General features: G+C 42.5%; 2 protein-coding genes across 3 annotated transcripts; one reads left to right on the forward strand and one right to left on the reverse strand.

Moving 5' to 3' along the window:
- Nucleotides 1-476: 476 nt before the first annotated feature.
- Nucleotides 477-3924, reverse strand: selenop (selenoprotein P). The gene is given in 9 exon segments (XM_084551207.1): nt 477-1769; nt 1772-1784; nt 1786-1829; nt 1831-1871; nt 1874-2291; nt 2388-2505; nt 2593-2805; nt 3078-3311; nt 3800-3924. Coding segments are annotated over 8 exon segments (1179 nt in total). The 5' UTR covers nt 3281-3311; nt 3800-3924; the 3' UTR covers nt 477-1640.
- A 3446-nt stretch (nt 3925-7370) lies between these two features.
- znf131 (zinc finger protein 131) lies at nt 7371-14830 on the forward strand. 2 transcript variants are annotated; one of them, XM_084551963.1, is made up of 10 exons: nt 7371-8337; nt 9287-9450; nt 10079-10232; nt 10307-10408; nt 11307-11451; nt 11568-11676; nt 11765-11956; nt 12060-12438; nt 12551-12681; nt 13840-14830. In XM_084551963.1, exons 3-10 carry the CDS (start codon nt 10097-10099, stop codon nt 14347-14349), a joined length of 1704 nt encoding a protein of 567 aa, XP_084408089.1. In that variant the 5' UTR covers nt 7371-8337; nt 9287-9450; nt 10079-10096; the 3' UTR covers nt 14350-14830. The 2 variants fall into 2 exon arrangements, with proteins under 2 accessions (XP_084408089.1, XP_084408090.1); XM_084551964.1 differs by having other exon boundaries at nt 12063-12438.
- The last annotated feature ends 8246 nt before the right edge of the window (nt 14831-23076 follow it).

Here is a 23076-nt window from a genome sequence, read left to right on the forward strand (position 1 = left end):
CTGGCATTCATGTGGATGTTACTTAGACATGTAGCACCCACCTAGACCAGACCAGGCACCCCCACCCCATAGCAATGACACTCCTTGATGGCAGCAGCCATCCCCAGCAGGATGCAGCCTGACACTGGCACACACACAAAAACGGTCTTGAAACAGCACAAGGTGCTGACCTGGCCTCCAAATTCACAAAATCCTAAACTGATCATGTATCTGTGGGTCGATCCGCAGAGGCCCCTCCCCTCAACCCATAGGATCCAAAGGTCCCCACTAACAACATCCTGTTGCCAGACACTACAGGACACCCTCAGAAGGCCCATGTCCATTCTCTGATGAGTCACGACTGTTTTGGAGGCACAAGGGAGACCTACACAATATTAGGAAGGTGGTCATAATGTTATGCATGATCGGTGTATATATTCAGTGGAGAATTCTATATTTTATTTTGTTTTGGCAAGAACGCGCACACAAACTGAAAATGTTACTCAGCCATCTTTATTCAACGCTCAGTTTCCACTTTTTAACATCCTTAACACAATCTCTGTGCAGGCATCAGGTTTTCAAGGTGACCGTCGTCTTCCCACAGAAACCATCATTGAGTACAGAGTTGCATTCCAACAGCCATTTCATTCCTTCGCTCTCATTTTCCCTTTTGCCTCTTCCTGAGCAACAGAACTTTTTTTTTTTTTTTTACAACAAGCTTTGTATAAATGTTTGCAATCTGCAGACTACGTAGCAAATTTTTTGGATGCAAAGAAAAAACAAAGCAGGAATGCCAAATATTCAAAAAGATATACCTGAGACATGTTAAAGCTTGTGGACAAGAAAGAAACAAAAAACAATGTAATTCATTTACAGCTAGTGGTTATATGTGCTCGAGAACAATGATAGATAGCATACCCTACAGATTTGAAATGTTCCTTAGAACTTTTCCTTAATAGCCTGTGCTTCTGGGTTTCCTAAATAGGTAGCATTGAGTACAACGCTCTAATAATCCAATTCATAATATCTGATATAAAGTAACACAATGTTCTCTTCTTTTTGTTCCTAAACTATTTGTTTCAGCTTTTAAGTCCTTTCTCATTCTGGACTTTGAAATTGTTTAAAGTGTTCATCATGTTCCTGAGCTTCCCTCTCCTCTCCCTCCTGCCTGACATCAAACAGACGCCACTAGAGCATAGTTTCTGCATCTGGTTTCATAAAGGACGGAGGGAGCAAAATGGAGGAGGCAGCTTATGAACATGATGACCACAAACACTCCTGAGAGAGGCTGAGAGCAACCCAGTGACAGGCAGGATGAGGCAGGTCATATGCATTAAACCGCAATTTAATTATTTGCACATTAAGCTAGCATTACGTATTTGATGTGTTTATTTATCTCATGTTACCTTTATCTGTGTAAAATTAGACTTAACCTCTTGATCTATCCTACATCTCTGCTGTCAGGATTGCCCTCCCCTCTCCCAGGGTAATACTTGTTGGTAAAAAGAGCGCTCGGCCTCGATGTTGCTAGCTGGTGTTATTATGATACTGATGTCAGAACCAGCTTACAGCTGCTCTCATTCTCAGCTAGCAACACCTGGAGGTCAGGCTCATGGGGCTGGCTGAGGCTGCTGTCAGGCAGCGGAAGGCAAGCGTCACTGTCAGGTCTCCCTGACATTATTGGCTGCATCGCCTATCAGTCCGTGTCACTGTCAGGAGGCGGGAAGAGCCTCGTTACAGTGTCAGAGACCGACTGGCTGCTCGCTCCCTGCTTCGCCAAACAGCCTGCGTCAGTGTCAGCATCAGCTGGCCTTGGGAGAGGCTTCATTGTCAGAGCCTGCTGCCCACTGTCAGCTGTACTTTGACTTTCACCTCAACTTCTCTTGTACTCAGGGCCTAGCATGGGCCTCCTGTGACATCTGTTGTGTGTGCACTGCTTGCTGCACCTCGACTAAATCTAGCTGTTGCTGAGTCTGAGACATCCCACCTTCTTGCCCCTGTAGTCTAACATGTTCCTGCCCTTGACTTTGTCCATGGTGAGATCCATGGCCTGCACCATCATGGTTTCCATTGTGATGACCACGGTCTTGATCACGGCCGAGGCCACGGGGGTGGAAACTATGGCTGTCCCCATGCTGACCATGTTGACCATGGTGACCATGGTGGCCATGACCATGGTGATGGCCATGATGGTGACCATGGCCATGATCAAGCCCGTGACCGTGTCCAGTGTCACCCTCTGCAGCTGGGATACTTTCTGCATCAGGCTGTGCTTCTGCTGTCCCTCTGCACTCCTCTGGGGTCTCAGCACTCTGTGAAATAATGGAAGCAGTGCCAAAAGAGATATTAGCATACGAGCTTGTCTCTCACTAAAAGTGCACATCACGTTTTTTTGACAACTTTCTTACCTCATGTGAGCACTCTCCACATATGCGTTTGCAGTAGGTATCTTTAATTGCACCCTCAACATGGCCTTGTCCAATGATGGAGTATGGAAGAGAGATTTGATGGGTGAGACGGCCACACCTGATGGCAAAGGGACAGAAAACCACTGTGAAGCTTAAACCAAAACATGTGATCTTGAGAATGAACGATCCAGTGCACGCAACAAACCTGTCATAAATGAGAAAGTCGTCTTTATCCCCATTGAGTGTCTGCCAAACATCAGTCTGTTGCTCCTCCTGTTTGTAGAGCATGATGTTCTGTGAAAGTTTCTCTACCAGCAGGGGATGCAGGCGCTGTGCTTGCGCCCCCTGGTGGTTAATCACCATGTAGACCACATCCTTCAGACCCTGACTCTCCAGCTTCTGGCGCAGGCCGTCCATTCTGCGTGGATGTGAGAGCATGGGTTTAAAAATCAGTTTAACAGACTGCTTAATGGTGCTTTCCTGAATGTCAGCATGAACAGGATGTGCTTCTTAGACTGTGAACATTGGAATAGATGCATAAGAAGAACAAGTCTGAGCCTGCTATATTTGGGCAAATCTTGCAAACCTCAAAGACTAGGCCATGGAATTAACTTGTCTCTTTGAATATCTAATATAATTTATGTTTTGTTTGTCAAAGTACACACTGGTCGTCATGTGACTGGCGCATACCTGGAAGCCTGCACCAAACAGAACAGTCAGCTGGCCTGAAGAAGAGCCACCACCGTCACCCGGCCCATTGACCCCTTCATGGGCTCCACCTCCCCTATCTTCCAGGCTGGCGGCAGCTGACAACGAGGCCCGCCGCCCTCACTCTCCGCTCCGCCCCCGTGGAGCAGGCAGAGAGTGAGGAGCAGACCGAGGGCCGCCCACATGCCTGTGGTGCTTCCTCACTGCCCCGATCTGCTGATCACAGAGAGGAAAGGGATAGGGGTGGGAGGAGGGAGAAGTTGGAGGGGTGAAAGAGGAGAAGGACATGGGTCAAACTCACCAGACAAATTCAGAAAAGAGTTTGTGTTTTTTGCAATCATCATCTCATGTATCCCGCCAAACTGTTACGTCTTGCCATGCAGTTTGATACGGCTGCAATACCTAAAGAGAACTGCGGAACTAGTTGAGTGAACGGTTTATTTGAAATTCCTAAATCATGGTGTTTCAATATTAACAAAAGCTCACAGCGAAAGAAAACGTGTTTAGTCGCAGTCACTGAATGTTGAAAGCAAGAGGTCTTACATTACAAGGTTAAAGATGTAGAAAATGTCTGACTAGAGTTGGATACACTGCATGCACAATGATAACATGTGTAAAATATACACGACTGCAATACACCCTCGCACCCTGCGTCGTAGGAATTTGGGTATTTACTGAATTTGAAGTGACTTGAAGGAACTTACCCTCTGGTTTAAAAGGCTTCTTTCCTTCTGTTCAGCTCTGCTTTGCTTCAACTCTGTGAACAAAAACAAGCCTCGTCCTCCCCTGCTCCCCCCTTTTATACTCTGCCTGTTGTTGTTCAGTGTGGAAGGAGGGCAAAGTTCAGTCACAGCTGTATGCTGATGCTACACTTTACTCAAGTCAAAAAAAAAAGTTGAAGTGCAAGACATTTCTCGTGAAGACACAAATATCTTCAGTGGAAAATGTTTTGAAGGACTTGGCAGTTTGACAAATTTCCTCAAGGGAACAGTGTGAGGAGAAAAAGTTGCTTCTGTGCAATGATATGTCAAGATAGTGTGTGTATTTGCCTTGTGAATCGAATTGATTCCTTTAATCTTGTCTGTATTCTATAGGTGTATTGTGAATCTCCGGGAACATGGAAACATTGTGCAATTCTGTTTCTTACTTTCTGCACAGGGAGGGGAAGTGAAAAGGGACAGAGGGCGGGACGCTGGTCGGTGTCCAGCACGTCTCTGCAGGGTTCACACAAACACATCTTGAAGGGGCTTATGTAATATGCACAAGCAGAATTATTATAACAGTCCTGCATAAGATGCCTTAAATGTGCAGTACACTTAATTTGAAAAGAAAAAATTGATATCCCAAGCAACAAGGGAAAAATAAAACAAAGAACTCCATGCTGGGGTCCAAAAAATACACACTTTATGAGGGAAAAGAAACAAGTGCTGATGCATTTGAATTCATGTTGAGACTTGTCCTCTACTTTTAGGTTCGAGCTCAGTTATTGAGTAACACGTCATTAAACGGACTGCAATATAGTAATCTATATGACTTCAGTAGTTATATTGAAGATTATATGACATAGCTCTTCCAAGAACAACCAATCAGGTGAGGTTGTCTGTCTCCAGATGTAGGCCACGCAGTCGAAAGGAGGTGAGAGCACTGCTAAGAGATTAGAAAAGTCAAAGGTCAGTGTGGGTTTTAACTAGCAAGAAAGTATCAGTGACATCTTGATTTAAGAGATAACTGTAACGCCTTAGACCTTTATGGGGCAAGGAACCATACTGTATATGGTAACTTCAGCACACTTCAGCACACATTTAAAATTGCATGTGGTTTTCACCCAGCCAATCAGAGAAGATTAAGAAAACATGCTCAGGTCAAATCGGGGTCAAATGTGGTCTGCAAGGTCCAGCTCTGCATGAACGCTTTTTAGGCCCTACAATAACACTCTAGGGTTGAAATTTTGACTTTCCACGTATTTCAAAGAGTGCCATATAAAGGGTTAAACACACATAGTAGGGTAAATGTAAGGTTTTATCTGATAGACACAACAATCCGCTCAAAATTTGGGCACTCTCAAATGTCATGTTGAAGGCGTTCTTGCAGCTCCTATATATGTACAGTTTCACCTTTGCATGTTCACACAATGCTATCTTTGGGAAAGTACCATAACCAGTAGGGACAGTTAACTTGCTCCTACTTGTCCTGATTCAAGGAGTTTTTCTAGGAACACTCAAGCGATATGCTGTAGTGGTGCACCGAATGTTAATATGCTGGTATAGTTTTACCCCTGGAGACAAAACAACATGATGCAAAGAACTCACACAAGCAAAATGGAGGCAAATAATGAAGCAAATAATCCCTCTTCGGGGAGTTACGTAATAACTAAAAGATAGCAGGGGCTCTTGTAGAGACAGAGGCTGTGGAGTAGCAGGTACAGTCGAAATATATCAGAGCACAGATTGAATGCTGTTACCCGCGTTTACAAACAGCTCCTGGTTAGAGCAGTGTGAACGCACAACTTCAGTGGAACTGTCCGCAGATACAGCAGAGCACGGCATGTGACTTACCGAACTAACTTGTTCTGTCACCCAGCGTTACTCATTTACAGAGTCGGCATTGTGGCATATGCCCTTTTCCAGGGGCACCCTGACCTACACACAATAATGCATATCAGGAAGTATCAAGAGATCTTAACTGGTACTGACACTAAGGTAAAGGAAATAACCAACACTAAATGGTGACATGGGTGCAATATTTTAGAAATCATAAGGATTTGCTGAGTAAATTCACACGCGTACCGATGTTGGCATCTTGTGTTAGAATTTTTAGGAAAAAAAAAATGAAAAACTCATTCAGTGAAAACTGCTTAACAGGATATAAACCAAACCAAGGAGCCCATGCAACTCTCTAGGAAGGGTAGTGTAAGGAACAAATATTCTTGTCATTGGGTTCCCTTGAAATCCTTTTGGCATTACTTTGAAGCTGTGACCTCCAGTGCTCCTTGATGGCAAACATTTCACACTGCCTGGACAATGGTGCCATTTGGTCTTTGTTTTGCATTGCCAAAGGACTTTAGGGTCATGTATGATAAGCCAGATGTCTGAAGAGCCCAGTGGTTAGCTGAGTTGGTCAAAGCAAGGGGCTGGAGCTGCCTTTCAATTGGTAACACGCTGTTTGAGGTTAGCCTCGATTGCTTTGGAGCTTGTTGATTACATCAGGAGCTTTTCTGTTTGAATGCTGCCCTGTGCTCGCATGCTTTATTGGTGATAAGTGACCGTAAATGTTTCAAACTCAATTGCTTGTCTTTAACTCATTTTATCATTATGTATATGAAATTACCCGCCTGTTATTTGTAACATCTGTGGCATAGTTACATAATAGCTAGCACACACTGGGTACCTGCTATCTTTTCAGCATTATAAACAGACGGATTATCCATTCTGGTTTTGTCAAATATTCACATATTTCAGGGTGATGATTAGTGAAAGGCTGGAGTCTTATGACATCTGACTAAGCTAAAGTCTAAATGCTGACCTCTTTATGAGAACTTCTTTATCAAAGATGATAGAAACTTTTTTTTTTTTTTTTAAATCCAATCATTTTTTCGTATGGAGAAATATTGATATGCAGTAAACTATTGCAAAACACAGTATGAAGTCCAATTTAAAGATTATGTAGCTCATACCTGTGGCTCACTTATCTTCTTATCTTTATTCACTGGTGATACGAAATGTGGATGTGCACAGAGACACCCATATGGCTGGTAAGATTACAAGAAGACACCGATTTGGAAATGGAACTGAAATGGTTATGTACAGTATGATCTATATCTATATTTATATCTGTAGTTCCCCTTAAACATTTTTGCGCCCTTTTTTACATTTTTTTACATTTCTAAAAATGATCTAAAACATAAGATGAGTTTCACACAATAACCTAATCAAACAAAACAAAAATATTATACTGGTGTATTTGTTTAATCAGGAAAATGAACCAATATTACATATCTGCGAGGTGCAAAAGTAAGTGCACTTCTAAAATTGCATGTTAATTTCAAGGCCAAATTAAATTAGAGTCCATCCGTGCATTTGTTGCAATGAGACTCTGAGTTACAATCTGAAGAGACGGACGCAGATAACAACAATGAATCAATGCAAAAAGCATTATTTTTGCTCATCACACTTGAAAAGATTACAAAACCATCTAAAGAGTTTCGAATCCATTAATCCACAGTCAGACAGATTGTGAACAAATGGAGATTTCAGATAACCCTCCACCAGGGGCGGATGGTGTATAGGGGCGATTTGGGCGACGCCCTACCAGCTGGGAGAAAGAGGATTTTTTTTTTTTACAAATTCTATCACAGCAAAAGTAGTTTTCAGTGTTCTAGACATATTATCTGTCATTGTCCAATCAGAATCGTCAGGTTCAAGTCGCGTTTCAAATGGTCCCGCCTCTCTGGGCGAATTCATCAACGTGGAAAATTGCCCCAGCTTCTCCCATTGACTCTCATGTTAAAAGTTTTTTTTTCGGAAAATGAGCCTTCAATGCATTTTCAATGAGGATTTGGGGCTCGCCCTAACGCGCTTGCGTCATACGTAACTGAGCAAAGAGATAGCTGCTTGATTGGACAATTCATCAATCAATCACGTCCATCAGGAAGCATTCGCGCAATTTTCGTCGGTCGGCTGCATTGACTGTATATACCAGAGAACGTCTAATATGGTAGACGAATATAATATAATAATATGGTGGACGGGCTCTGGTATATATATATATATCTATGTGGAGAAGAAAAGGGTGAAGGAGTTGGGACCCGACTGTCCGGACTTAAACATTTCGCAGCAGGCTAGCCTACTGATTGTGGGAGGACATACACAAGGAGCTTCACCTCAAACGTGTATGCTAAACGGCTTTTTTTGTTTCACCTGCGTGCTGTTTCAAAGTCCCGGGACAGAGATGTTATGGACTACAACGGGAATGAAGGACTTAAAACTAGGGCCGGGACTTTAACTTGTTAATTAAGATTAATTACACAAAAATAACGGGTTAATCATTTTTTACGCATTTTAATCACACTTATTTTTGCACCGCGGAACGTTTCTCACTGGATGAGTTCGGCGGACCGATTATACTGGAGCACCAACTAGCGTTCATTACTTCAGACTACAAACAACAGTGAACATGAACGAAGAAGCTGATGAAACCGCTTTGGTTGGCCCCGTGGATGGGAAATTTCAGTCATTATTCAATGGTATACTGAAAATCCATATGAAAAAATAACTTCTCACTGTTCTCAGGTCAAATATTTATATGCGATTAAAATGTTTGATGTATTAGCACTTTTAAACTTGCTGGATTTTACAAGGCAAATAAATTAAGTTAAAACTTAGTTCCATGGCCCCATTTGTCTTTGTAAGGAGATGTTCTATTTTGTCTTTATTATTTTGTCAGAATGCACCAGAATGCTTAGTTTGTACGTGAAAATCACAAAAATCTACTGGGGGAGGATGCCCCCAGAGCCCCCTACAGGGGTTTGATTTACAAACTTTGCGCCCCCCCTAATACAAAATTCACCAGCCGCCACTGCCCTCCACAGAAGTGTTCAACTAACAAATATCACTCCAAAACCAAGACGCATAATATTCTGAGAGGTCAAAAAAGGAACCCAAAGCAACTTAGAAGCAACTTTAGGCCTCTCTCACATTGGCTAACATTATCGTTCATGAATTCACCACCAGAAGAACACTGAACAACCATGGTGTGCAAAGTGTGTGCAAGACAAAGCCACTGCTCTCCAAAAAGAACATTTATGTCTGTCTGCAGTTTGCTAAACATCATGTGGACAAACCATAAGACTACAGGGGAAATGTTTTGAGTACAGATGAGACCAAAGTAGAATTGTTTAAATAAAAGGTGTCTTGTTTGGAAAGAAAAAAACAAAACTAAAACTGCCTATAAAGATGATCCAGCATGAGAACCTAACTCTGTCTGTGAAACGTGGAGGTAGTAATGTCCTTGTTTGGGCATGTTTTGCTGCATTTGGGACAGAGTGGCATTCTGGAAACTTTTAAGCAGCACACCATATCTATGTTATATCTTATCTACATATATATATCTATATGGATTTAATTATACGGTTTTTAAATGTATAAGAAAAAGAAAAAGTAAACGCTTGTCTTTCTTTCGCCGGTGTCACTAAGCAACGCTCTCTGGCGTCCTTGACGTTGCAAGGGTTTCTGGGAATCCGAGGCCTGAGGGTTGAGCGACCGCCCTTTTTGTTGCAACGAGAGTAGAACAGCGGTACATGCGTCGAGGGAAATATTATCGCAAAACAACTTTCTGAAACAGCGTAGCCGAACTCGAGGTATGTATACCGATGTTTTTTCACTCTTGATTTGACCCACGGCGGGTATAATTGGGAAACCTGTCCGGGAAAAGTGTATTTTAATGCGCGGTTTGATGACGTAATGTTGATAGTCAAACACGAAATGTCGAGCATGCTAAGAGGCCCGTCAACAACAACGCTGTGCGGTTACACCATGTTTATTTCCTTCGTAGTCCGGTATAGGGGCGGTTACACGGATATATCTAGTCCTGGTAAGTAAGGTTTCGGTCGGGTAGTTGAAAAGACTTGCTTTGTTCGTGGGGCGCAGCGTTGTGTGTTTGCTAGTTAAGCTAACATGCTGCTGAACTAGCAAAGCTGCTAAGCTAGCTAAAGGAGCCCCCATATGTCATAATAAGGGCTGATTTATATCAGGTGTTCAGCAATATCATCAGTCTCTTTGTGTGATATGTGCGGGCTGTTGTTATTACACTTTTTATTAGTTATTCTCAATACATGTCTAGATTTCTCACAGTCCATCTAGACCTTGTAGTAAAACTGTAACCAGGAAGCAGGGCTATCAAAGTGCCACTGTCATGAATGAGTGGTAGTTGTGGTGCACATAATATGAAGAAATATAATGCAAGTCTTCCTCTTTTTGTGTCAGCAGCAGAGGATCGGGAGAGTAATGGCAGCGGAGGTGGAGGTGGAGGTGGAGGTGGATGGAGGCAGCCAGTACCCAGCACATTACAAAGTGATGATGGACAAACTGAATGAACAGCGACAGCTGGACCAGTTCACTGACATTACCCTAATTGTGGACGGTAAGTGGGCGTACATTGCACAGTAAGTCGTCTTGGTGAAACAACCTTATTTTAATGTTTCTTGTATATTGCAGGACACCAGTTCAGAGCCCACAAAGCAGTGTTGGCAGCATGCAGTCAGTTTTTCCACAAGTTCTTCCAGGATTTTACCCAGGAGCCACTGGTGGAGATAGAAGGTATTCTGTGTTTCTATGAAATCCTCTTCATGGGAACTGTAAAAAGACGAAGACTTTATTTGAGAGTGAGAACTGTAGCTACATTTTCATTGCGTATTTCTTCAACCCAGTTGAATCTAATAATTCTGATCAAAGATTCTAACTTAACTGTTTGCATGGGCGCTAAATAAAGCGATACGATAAGATATACACAAGTCTTATTGACATCAGGCCGTATTCATTCTGTGAATACTGCAGTTTAGCGCAAATCCAGATCAAGGAAACTGAACAGTGGTTTTAGATTAACATTTACGACAGTTAACAGTTAATTATTATTATTATTATTATTATTTTAATCCTTGAGATCCATATTGGCTTTTAAGATGGCTAACAAGTATTTGAAAGACTAAAAATTTGACAACAGCACTGATCTGTATCTCCTAGATGTTTTTTATTATTAATATTATTTGTGACCGCAATGCTTACTGAGCAGGACATATTACTGTTGAAAATAATCTTGTTAGTGCACTCTTGTGGACAAACTATGCAATGGTAATTTATCATTCTAGCTCCAGAGTTTCTATTACAACAGATCTGATTATCTGAACACTTTTTGACTGTACGTGTTTGCCTTATTGTAGTTACTTGCAGATAGACACAGTGACATAAACTATAAGTATGATCCATATTACATAATGGAAATGTCTTTGAATGGATATTTTGTATTTGATTTTCATCCTGAAAATAGATAAATTTCCAGTTGGTATTACATATATATTAGAACAATTTCAGTCTGTTAAGTGCTTAGCTACAAAGTCAGTTTGTTTTATGTGTCAGGCTGGAATTCTGCAGCTAGACAAATATTTTATGTTGTATTAAACAGCTTTTACCCATCGTTGCTGCTCTCACATTTTAACAGGAGTGAGCAACACAGCCTTTCGTCAGCTGATGGAGTTCACTTACACAGCCACATTAGCTATAGCCGGAGAAGAAGAAGCCAACGATGTCTGGAAGGCTGCTGAATATCTACAAATGCAGGAAGCCATCAAGGCGCTAAACAATAAGTGAGGTTTAAATACAATAACAAGTACATAGAATTCACAGTATAACTGTTTTATGAATGTACTGGTGCAGTGTTTAATGAGCTGGAGCAAGAACAATAACTTATCTTCTCTTACAGGATAAATGAGAATCCCTCAGTGACGACGCAGAGCAGAGCTAAAAAGAGGAAGATAGCGGAGACGTCTAATGTGATTACAGAAACGATACCCTCAGTGGAAGGGGAGCAGGTGCTGAAACTGTCTAATGAATTAAGTGAATCCAAGTGGCTTCGTCTAGGATTGATTATCATGAGTGAATATTTTCAATGCTCTACAGGTGGAGATCGAAGTAATCGGGGAAGGGGCCATTGAGGTGGAGGAGTCGGGGCTGGAAGAGGTGGTCGATGCAGCAAAGAATGCTCAGGTGGCATCGGATGACTCGGCTTTGGCTCTTCTTGCTGACATAACAAGCAAATATCAGCAAGGGGAGCCAAGACTACGCATGATCAACAAAGGAGGAATACCAGAGGTATAATGACTTATTTATTAAACACTGGCTTATAAAGTATAGATATAAGACTTGAGACAAGATTAACTCATAATTCTTTTTTTGTCGCTGTGTTTGTGCTTAGCAGGAGGTTGTGTACCAGGAGGAAACGGTGACTGCCTCCAAGGTGCTGGAGAATGTCGAGGTCGTAGAAGTCCAGATTTCCCAAGTAGACAACATGTTCCGCTGCAACAAGTGTGACCGCAGCTTCAAGTTGTACTACCACCTCAAACAGCACTTGAAGACACACCTGGGCTCGCTGGAAAAGCCCCATGTGTGCAGCCACTGTGGTAAAGCCTACACACGGGAGGGCGCCTTGAAGCAGCACATCAGCACGTTTCATTTTGATGCAGAGGAACTGGCGCGAAACCAGAAGCCCCAAAAGAAAGTGCATGTTTGCGAATACTGTAGGAAGCACTTTGACCACTTTGGACACTTCAAAGAGCATTTACGAAAGCACACGGGTGAGCAAATACGGTTTAATTGTGTTAATGTGAAAAGTGCACAAGCTTATCCATCATATTTGTCAGACAGACTTGTTATTATATGCGTGTCTCTTTTATTTTCTATGTTTAGGTGAAAAACCTTACGAGTGCTCAGATTGTCATGAGCGATTTGCAAGGAACAGCACACTGAAGTGCCATATGGCAGCCTGTCAGAATGGGGCTGGAGCCAAAAAAGGACGGAAGAAACTCTACGAATGCCAGGTACAGTTTGTCCAGAATTAAAGCTGCCTATAGCAAAAGGATAGCAGAAACCATATGTTCTAACAACATACAAGTCATTGTGCTGATTTGGTCCATGTTCAGTAATTCCAACAGACTGGTGGACTGAAAAATGTTTGTGACACCGTATACGAATGACAAAAGCTAAATTGAGGAGCTATCAAACCTGGGGTCCAGCTAAATTGCAAAAATGCTTGCAGAGTTGATGGCACATCTGAGTTTTGTCGGTACACAACAGGAATGGAGTAATGGCAGCTGCCTTTGGCAAAAGTGACAAGATAAGACCACATAAAGGTAGTCATGTCACTGATGAGGAAATGGTTTGGTTTTGAAATGTCTGACGTGGAACAGACCTCTGTTCCGTGTAAACTTTCCACAGACTTTATCAAAGCTAAATATAGCAGCACCTGAAACAAAGAATGCAGTGTATGAAGGAGCGATGTGGGTTTCTGTGAGATTCTAATGCTTGCTCCCAACCCAGCTCCAAAACCACAACTAAAAAGCATCAAAACTTTAGTTGCCGCATTGTCCAGTGTTGCAGAGCACGACAAGACAGGGCACAGATAAAAGGAAATGACAGAGGCTGTGTAATTTCATATCGGTACATGGTATTCATTAACACAGTTGAAAAGCCTTTTTAAAGTAATAACAAATGACCATAAGTATGAATCGTAGGCTGTATAAAGATGGACTAGGGAACTGCTCCTCTAAAGTGAAGTAGAGCTCCCCCTGGTGTCTGGCTGCAGTATAGGTCATAAGCTCCACCTTATCAATGTTAGTGGATGGGACTAAAATACACGTCAAGTGTAAATTTTTTTGGATAAGTTTCGTTTTAGTTATTTGACACTATACAAACAGGATGTGACATAATGGAGACTACCAGTTGTCATGCCAGATTTCTATGCTATTTAAAGCAGTCTCGTAGGACTGTGGGGAAGTACAGTGTATAATCCAACATTTCCTTGTAATGAGTGGAGGTAGAGCAGAGCGTAGGATTAAAAACACGAGTGAGTGGCTGAAGTGTGGTCGGGTCATCGATATCATTTTCCTATGTTAGTGAAAAGGAAGAATGCTATCAGTCTACTAGCTACTAGTTTTTCGTTTATGACCAACTATCTTCTCCTTCACCTTCTCCGTCAGGTCTGCAGCAGTGTGTTCAACAGCTGGGACCAGTTCAAGGACCATCTCGTGAGTCACACTGGAGTCAAGCCCAACCACTGCACCATGTGTGACATGTGGTTCACCCACCCCAAAGAGCTGAAGGCCCACCTCAGAGACACCCATTCGACCGAAGAAGTGGTGATTACAGACTCGGCCGCAACCGCCGCTCTCGCCATAGCAACGCAGAGCATAGAGGGAGCTGAAACGGTCCTGCTGGATGACGGCATTCAGGTCGAACACGTCACAGTGGAGCCCGTAGATGTCATGGAGATGGAGGAGACCACAACAGTTGTGGTGGAGGATGGAGGGGTGACCGAGATGTGCGAGGAGGACATGGAGAGATTAAAACAGGCCGGGGTGCAGATCCAGGTGGTGCACGTGACCACCACGGAAGTTGACGGGCAGCAGGTGGTGAACTCTGAGGTGGAAGTAGAGCTGGAGGGAGAGATGGTGAAAGTTGAGGAAGCAGAACAGACGGTGACGGTATGAGCAGGCAAAAAACGGATTGTCTTAAATAAGCTGCAGGACGCTTTCTCAGACCTGAAGAACAGTGATGTCCTCTTATTTTTTTAATACAGATTACTGCATGTAGGACACAGTGTGCCACCTTAATGTCCTGCTTTTATGTTGAATGTCTCTGTCCCTATCACCTTCACTGTATTTATTTTATAGATGTTTGCCATCATATCCTATATTTCTGGTGTCTTTGGTGCTTCATCAATCAGATTTCACCTGTCAGTTTTATCTCAAATGTATATTTTGCTCTTTCGGGTTAGTTAACTTGCCATCACAATTTGACAATGTAGGAATTGTTTTTGCGGCTCATATAACAAATGTTGTATGCTGCTGTTTCTCAGTATTAATGATGCGATTTTGTTTATTTTCATATTAACTTTTGGTGAAACAAATTCAAATATGGAATAAAAGTGGTTTTGAGAATGAGCTCATTTTTCAACTGTTGTCAGAAAATCTAATCTTTGCTTTGTGATTTAAAATCACAGAGGGATGTTGCGTTTGTGACTTGTAACCACACATTTGGGAAAAACTAAGCTGTACCCAATTTGTTTGATGACATACACTGCCTGGCCAAAAACAAAGTCGCCACCTGGATTTAACTAATAGGTACGAGCCTCCTATTGGATAATTACTGCATGGGCGATTATGTTTCAGCTGGCAGCAAGTTATTTAACCCCAACTGATGCAATGAGTAGCTTCTCATTTCTTAAACAATCATCACCGCAAACACCACATCCCGTGGTTGTGGAAAAGATGTTAGTCTGTTTGAGAATCGTCCAATCATTGGCAAGCAAAGAAAACATCTAAAGAGGTTGAAGAAACTACTAAAATTGGGTTAAGAACTGTCCAACGCATTATTAAAAACTGGAAGGATAGTGGGGAACCATCGTCTTGGAAGAAAAAATGTTGGAAAAAAATCCTGATTGATCGTGATCTGTGATCACTTAAACATTTGGTCAAATCTAATCAAAGAAAAACAACCGCTGAACTCGGCTATGTTTAATAGTGAAAGTAAGCATTTCCACACGTACAATGTGAAGGGAAGTCAAGGGATTGGGCCTGAACAGCCGTGTAGCCTTAAGAAAACCACTAATCAGTGAGGCTAACTAGGAAAAAAGGCTTCAATTTGCTAGAGAGCACAAAGATTGGACTCTGGAGCAATGGAAGAAGGTTGTGTGGTCTGATGAGTCCAGATTTACCCTGTTCCAGAGTGATGGGGGCATCAGGGTAAGAAGAGAGGCAGATGAAGTGATGCACCCATCATGCCTAGTGTCTACTGTACAAGCCTGTGGGGGCAGTGCTATGATCTGAGGTTGCTGCTGTTGGTCAGGTCTAGCTTCAGCAACATTATGTGTCCAAAGAATGAGGTCAGCTGACCACCTGAATATACTGAATGACCAGGTTATTCCATCAATGGATTTTTTCTTCCTTGATGGCATATTCCAAGATGACAATGCCAGGATTCATGGGGCTCAAATTGTGAAAGAGTGGTTCAGGGAGCATGAGACATCATTTTCACACATGGATTGGCCACCACAGAGTCCAGACCTTAACCCCATTGAGAATCTTTGGGATGTGCTGGAGAAGGCTTTGTGCAGTGGTCAGACTCTCCCATCATCAATACAAGATCTTGGTGAAAAATGAATGCAACACTGGATGGAAATAAATCTGGTGACATTGCAGAAGCTTATTGAAGGTCCAACGAAATAGTGTGTGACCTTTTTTGTTTGGTGGCCAGACTTTATATTATCTACCGTATGTCAAAAATGCAGTTTCCAAAAATGCATATTTTATGAAAGCTTTCACACCAAAGGGGACTCCTCATATTTACTAAGCAGTCTCTCAAACATGGGTGTCATGTACCAACATAGTCAGCAGAGGCTGTTTTTGCATTAATGTAAACCTCAAATTTTGAACAGTTCTTTCATTTAGCTGTCCGCCAACTAGACTTACTCTTGACTGGGGCCTTGTGAAAATGTACATGCTATGAGGACTGGCTTAACTCTGCACAAAGCCTATGAAGAACAGTGCCACTTAACTTTTAATTCACAACAGCAAACAATGCCAGTCTGAATGCAATACCCACTTATCTGCACATCTTCTTAAGTCCCCAGCTTGTTCCCTGACCCCACTTTGAACCTCTGCATCACTAATAGCCTGGCCAGCAAGCATGGTGCGTGACACAAACAGATCAGGTAACCTGGCGTCCCTCGCCACCTGCACCGAGCACGGGACAGCTCCTGTGGTACTGAACTCAAGTGTTGCCGGTTCTTGCTTCTCATTGGCTGCACGGCCGACTCCTTGGGTCGCCGCTGATTCGCCAGTTCACCTGCTCGTTAAGCGGATTTCCTTCACAACAGACTGAGCCGGGGAGCAGCTGCAGCGGAGCCGGTGCGCTCAATGTCACCGGCATAGGAGGGGATGAATTTTGTCGGGAGGTCCGTAAACGTCGTCGCCGCAGACCCACGAAGACGCTCAGCCAAGTAAGACTAATTCTAACGTTTCTGGTCGTTCTGTGCTGTGTGGTCTTGGCCAGAAACACCCTGGCTCAAAGGGAATGGCCTGCCGCGGAGGATGGTAACTGTTGACTATCACTGAACGCGGATGAACAAATCACTTAAGTGATGCACTTCAAGGTGCGAAAAGCAATCTTTTGTTTGAGTGCTTGCATGTTGTCGCATATTACCCATTTGTTAGAATCTTATTCAGCGCAGTTGCAGTCCCGATTGTCTACCCAGCAGTAGACTGTGTCACTGCAGGTGCAAAGCTCGTATCGTGCTTAAATTATACGAGCCTTGGACTAATTATAATAATATATGTGTTTTATAATATCATTGGGCATTTTTGTTCCATTGAAGTCTTGTTTTTTTTGCTGCGATTTCATTCAAAACATCATCTATATCTGATCTGACAGTTACGCACGCACGTTACGCACGCACAGCCATAATTAACTTTGGGGGGGTCGCCACGACCCCAACTTTTTTCTAACAATTCGAAAACACGAGGCTAAATTACACCGGGTTGTGAATGGACCGAGGCTGTGTCTAGCACCTGTTGCACTCTGATGCTGTTTAATTCTTCTGTTTTTTTTCCCAGGCTGACGTGGAGTTAAGGTTAAACAGCAATCCATTGTGTTTGACAGCAGCCTAGTGTAGTTTTTAATAGAATCTAATGCTTGCCAAGACAGGAATTACACACAAAGACTTGCAAACAACATGCAAAACCTTGCCTGAAGTTCTAAGGATTGTAAAGTACCTAGTCCAAAAGTATTTCCACACACCGACTGACTTATTTGCATTGTGTTCTTCCTGCACTTGATAGCACAAGGTCAGATTTGGCTCCCACAATTATCTTACCATTCACATCTTGTTGAATCAAACTGCCATCATGCTGCACAATGTACATGCTATACATGATATATTTGTTTATGGCCTATTTCACAAGTAAATTCGGGGGACAGAGGAGACAAATAAAGCCAGTAATCTTTATTCTGTTGCATGACAAAAGCATTCTTAATCATTCTTGTCAGGGTGGACCCGGATTGCTGTTTGTATTTCCATATATTAGAAGTAAAAATAGTCCTTTTGGGGGATCTTTTTTTATTATTATTATTATTATTTCCACCTGAATGAAATTGTGTTCTTAATTTTCATTCTTTTGATCGTCAGTCAGAGAACATGAAACATTGTGCCTCCTGTGGTTTTCTTTGATGCAAACCTCTTTGATGTGCTGATGGTGAATGACATGCAGGCGGCTCTTTACAGCCGGAAATGACCGTCCAGATTTAGATTTGGACCGCCAAATGCAGGATGTACGAAGTCTATGAGACCATTGCTGTGTTAATATGCTCCCTATGTACCGTGTCATGGGAACTTTGCTATAAGACCTTAGAGACGTATTGTACGTAGCTCTGTGTTTGTTTCTAAGTATGTGTTCTGCATTGCCATGCCATCTTAAGGAATAACAGTGCTTCATGCTCTACCAACAGCACAAATGAATACCAAGCAGTCATGCTACATAAAAGATAAAATAAAGATATGTAAAGTAAGCTGTAGGTGGCATTATATGTTGTCCTGTTAATGTAGCGTCAATTTCAGCTGACCATTTGCAAAGCTAAGTGTTTCCTGGCTCTTCAGCTTTAGTGTGATTTGGGCTGTGTGTGTGTGTCGGGGGGAAGAGGCTTTAGAGGTCAGTCTGTTTTTTTTTTTTGGAAATGTAAAATATTTGCCCCATAGATTCCAGAGGGGCCTTCCCCTCTGTTCCTAGGGCCCTCAGTCCTCATTGTTGGAGCCCTTTTCACCGTTGAGCTTTTTCTTCTTGTCAGCTGAGCATCTCAATTAACACACTGGGGAGCTTTGTGTGGAGAAGGACTCACTGCGCCTGTGCACGTGTGTGTATGCGTGAATGTATGTGCGGTAGGCCTGAAAGCATAACGGCGGGGGGAAAAAGAGAGAATGGGTCACAAGCACAGGCAAACTAGGGGTATGGACGTAAAGGGAATGGCAAGCAAAGCAGGGAGCTTTATAAGAGCCGGGAAGAGCAGACTGCATAGCTGGAGATGTGCGAAGCAGCTCTTCTGCGCTGTCACCTCGTCTAAGTAAAGACACAAACAGGCATTTTTGTGACGGAACCGTCACAGATGGAAAGAGTGAGTAATTCTTGATGCACAGCTGCTGTGGAAGGGCCCTTGTGTTTTCCGTTGTTGGAGTGTGTGAAGAGGCTGCTGATGCTAGCAGTGTGATGAGCAGCAGAGTGCGCCAGGCAGACCTTACTTCTTTAGGGATACTCAGACAATTGATTGACCGTCTGGGGAGAAAGGACCCACACTTGGCAAAGCCGATCGTGTTTGTTGATGAGGGGCCTGGCTCGTTGCAGACTCATGGATTTGCTCGGGATAAACAGCACATTCATATACGTTTTTGTAGTTTTGTATCTGCATGAAACAGCAAAGGTGTGTGGATTAAATGCAACTGACTCATTTTAACAACACATCTCTAACGAATGACCCTTTTCATTCTGGTTTAATCATTTGTCTATCAATGAATTCATCTCAGAGTCAGTAAATGGACATCACAAGATCTTAAATGCAATGTTTTCTAATTACCGCTAATACATCTTTCTGGGGAACAGCACGTTTAATTTTGTGCGTCTACATCAAAATAGGCAGAGGGACCCACAAAGCCCGGCACATGAATTTGCAATTTCAAAAATGTCCTGAACTCCTTTTAAGTTTTTATAATGGCTTGTTTAATTCAATAAACACGCACATCCATGTGGTCTTTCACAATATCTCAGGTTTCAGGCTTCCGTGTTGCAGGTATTTCTTTGCGTGCAGCCAAAAAGATGAATGTCTGTTGCCAAAAAAAAGACTGTAAACAAAGAAATAGCAAACTGAGCAATTCTATAAACTTCTTTTGATATTTTTTTTAGCTTGCGTCAGGCAGACATTTGCAATTTACTGCAAGGTCCCTAATATTTCTCCCATTGGTGCACTGTTGTTCTCCGTATTGGAGCAAATATTGCTGTGTTTATACATCTTTCAGCCCGATAACTGACACAAGTATTCTCGGGGGCTTGGCGCAGCCCTGCACGACTGTAAATATAACACTGTGTGCTCTCTTCTTTGACACTCAGTTTCAGTTAATGCCTAATCCCCCGCCCCGACTTAAAGACAAACAAACATGCTTTGTCAGTGTCCATCACCAAGCAACCAGGTAGATTTGTTATCCAGTGGAAGCGAAGGACAAAAGCAATCTGAGCAGCTAGACTCATCAAACCCTGTGAGATATTCTTACACTGGAGTAGTTATTTGCTGACCTCGTTAGTATTTCTTTTTAAATAACTATCAATTTGTGAACACATTTGAAAGTATTTTAATTGGAAGAAATTTGATATTTTAGTTGAAAGAAAAAACTAAATGCATTAATAGCAGGATGCAATATTTGACACTGAACATATCCCAAGATGTATTAACCAATCCTCAATAACAGATTTTGGTATCTCTGTTGTGCACTCTTCATGCTCTCTTCCGATAATTGATTTGTTTATCTCATGCATGTCCAGCTTTTCAGTCTTTTTATTTACACACATAAAAGCCCCCGGTATTCAGCGCGTGTTGCTTTGTGCTGTAAAGCGGAGGCCTCTCCTCTCTTAGCAAGTCCTTTTAGGCTGCCCGAGATCAATGCGGAGATATTCATGGTGCGATGGCCAGGAAGGTGTTTGAAGGCTGGAAGAGTCCGGGCCTCACAAAAGGGGAAGTGCTTTCATTTCATCCCAGTGTGGATTCATTCATGTTAATATTGAGACGTGTGAGAGCTCACTGTTATGTCATCTTCTCCCATGACAGCGGAAAGAAAGAAGCAATTTGACTAATTCGTTGTCGCATTTTACGGGACAGTGATTAATACAAATTCATTAACCTGTCACTGACTCAGATATCTTTATTTCTCACAGTATCAAACCCATTTGTCCCTAGTGGAGATATAAACAAATACAGATTAAATAAATGTAGAAGGTGCGGCTCCTTTATGTGTTTTTGTGTAGATTTGGTCATCAGTGAACAATCAGCTACGTGGGAAGTTTTGAACTTTTTACTCTAATCCTTTAACTGCTCAGTCGACTGTGGTTAAACAATGCAGGGGCTGATCTAGATACTTGGGAAGAGTGCAGATGGTGTAAATCAGGCATCAGGACGAACAAACCAAAAATAAATTCAGTTTGTTCTGTGTACTCAAGCTGAATTCAGATCCATCGTTCCATTATTTCCCTGCAGAGGAGCCTATCCCAGCTATCACCTACGGCCAATTTAGAATCACCAATTAACCTTGCATGTAAGTATTTGGAATGTGTTAGGGGGCCGAGGCACCTGCAAAAAAAAACACAATGGCACAGGGAGAACATGCAAACTCCCCACAGAAGATCCCCACTTGTTGCTGTCACTACTGTCCTGCCCAACACAGGCAAAGTCAGATCCTAAAAAAAGGTCAAAACCACTAGTTCAGCTCAATTATCAGTGCAACTTTAGTGTAACACATATTTGCCAAATACGATCAAATGTATTCCGAATCATTTCTGCGGGTTCACTTTCACCTCAGAGTCACCTTGTCTTTTTGTTCATCTCACGGGACGTTGTTAACGCCTCGCCCTCTGAGCAGCCTACAGTTATCGCCTAATTACACCATTATGAGCCCGCAAACAATACACAGGAGGGAGTGACACTCGTCACTCATACTCTGCATCTGAAATGATGGTTAATCACGCAGGTATTTCAGGTTGTACGTGAGAAAGAGATGAGCGGGCCCTGATTTGTTTGGTCTGGCTCCCATGGCGACCGCTGCCTGCTTCGGGCCTCGGAGCAGGACTCAAGTAGAAAATTAGGCAAGAATTACAAAGACACTTAAGCACATGCTGCACAGGAACACTTGTGCTGACCTATGCACACAATCTCTTCTGTGTAGAGAGTGGAAAACGACATGATTTTGCGCAGTTGCTTGAGGTATTAAAATGAATTTGCCAAAACGGTATTTTGACAGGTCCATTATAAAAACAAAAAAAGAACAGTGATAACATTAAAGAGTTGTTAAGAGAAAATGAAGGGTATCATGAACGCTAACACACAAAATTCATTTATTTTTGCATGTCTCTTGTGCTTAGTTCCAGGTTGTGTCGTTAACCACCACAAGGCTGCACCCTGACACTATCACCTGTTCAACCTCTCTCCTCCAACCCCCCCTCCTCTTCCCTCCTCCTCGCCCCGTGGCATATTTATACCCCGGAGACTGAAAAGAGTCCATTAAGGCTCCGCGGACCTCTTCGGTAAGAGACAACGCTGAGAGTGAATCTGATAACACATGGTTCACCTGATCTCTGCGCTCATCACTTTTTTTTCTTCAGCAGCTGCAAGTGAGGAAAGCTAAAACATCAAACCACGAGACAACAGCTGCCTCGAGCTTCAGGTGACCAACGGAGCCTGATATTCGTCGTGGGGCGAGGACCGATTCAGGCGCGGAAGACTTGGGAAATTCTGGATGCAGCATGTGCTTGTAGCCATGAAGAATGCGCTTGGACCTGTTTGGTTGAAAAACATAAAAGCATTCATTCATAGGATCTGTTCATTGAAGCAGTTGTCTAAATAGTTATGACATTTGGGCACTGAAAAGGATGTACCTTCTAAATGGCTGGCATATCTGAAGGTAAGTCACGGTTTTGTCTCATATACGTTTACTCAATATCAGCATTTACTAAGGATCTGTGGCAGTTCAGCCATGAAAGCATAGTACTTATAGATAACGGATGCCCGGAGACTACCTTGCATTTACAATTCACATCATGTTGATTTAAGTCTGGCTCTCTGTTTGTTTTAAGCAAATATTTTGGCTGTTGTGCGCATACTGTAAAATTGGAGGAAAACCTATGACACGTTCATGTGCTGCAAAACAAAATATTCCTATTTTCACATCGTTAGAAAAAGAAAAATATGTACATTTAATGTTGGGGGCTTAAAACACATTTGCGGTACCTTGCCAAGCAGTCAGAGTGTCATTATACAGCTGCTAAGACAGTTTTCTAACTAGTTTAATGACATTTTGTTGTAGTTTGAAGGGATTTAAAAGAAGAAACGCTTAAGAAGTAACATCAGTTATTGTGCATTGAAGCAACACTGCAATACTTTTCACAAAGTGCTGCTCTGAGACAGTATTT

The sequence above is a fragment of the Chelon labrosus genome, assembly GCF_963514085.1.
Source record: "Chelon labrosus genome assembly, chromosome: 9".
NCBI lineage: Eukaryota > Metazoa > Chordata > Actinopteri > Mugiliformes > Mugilidae > Chelon > Chelon labrosus.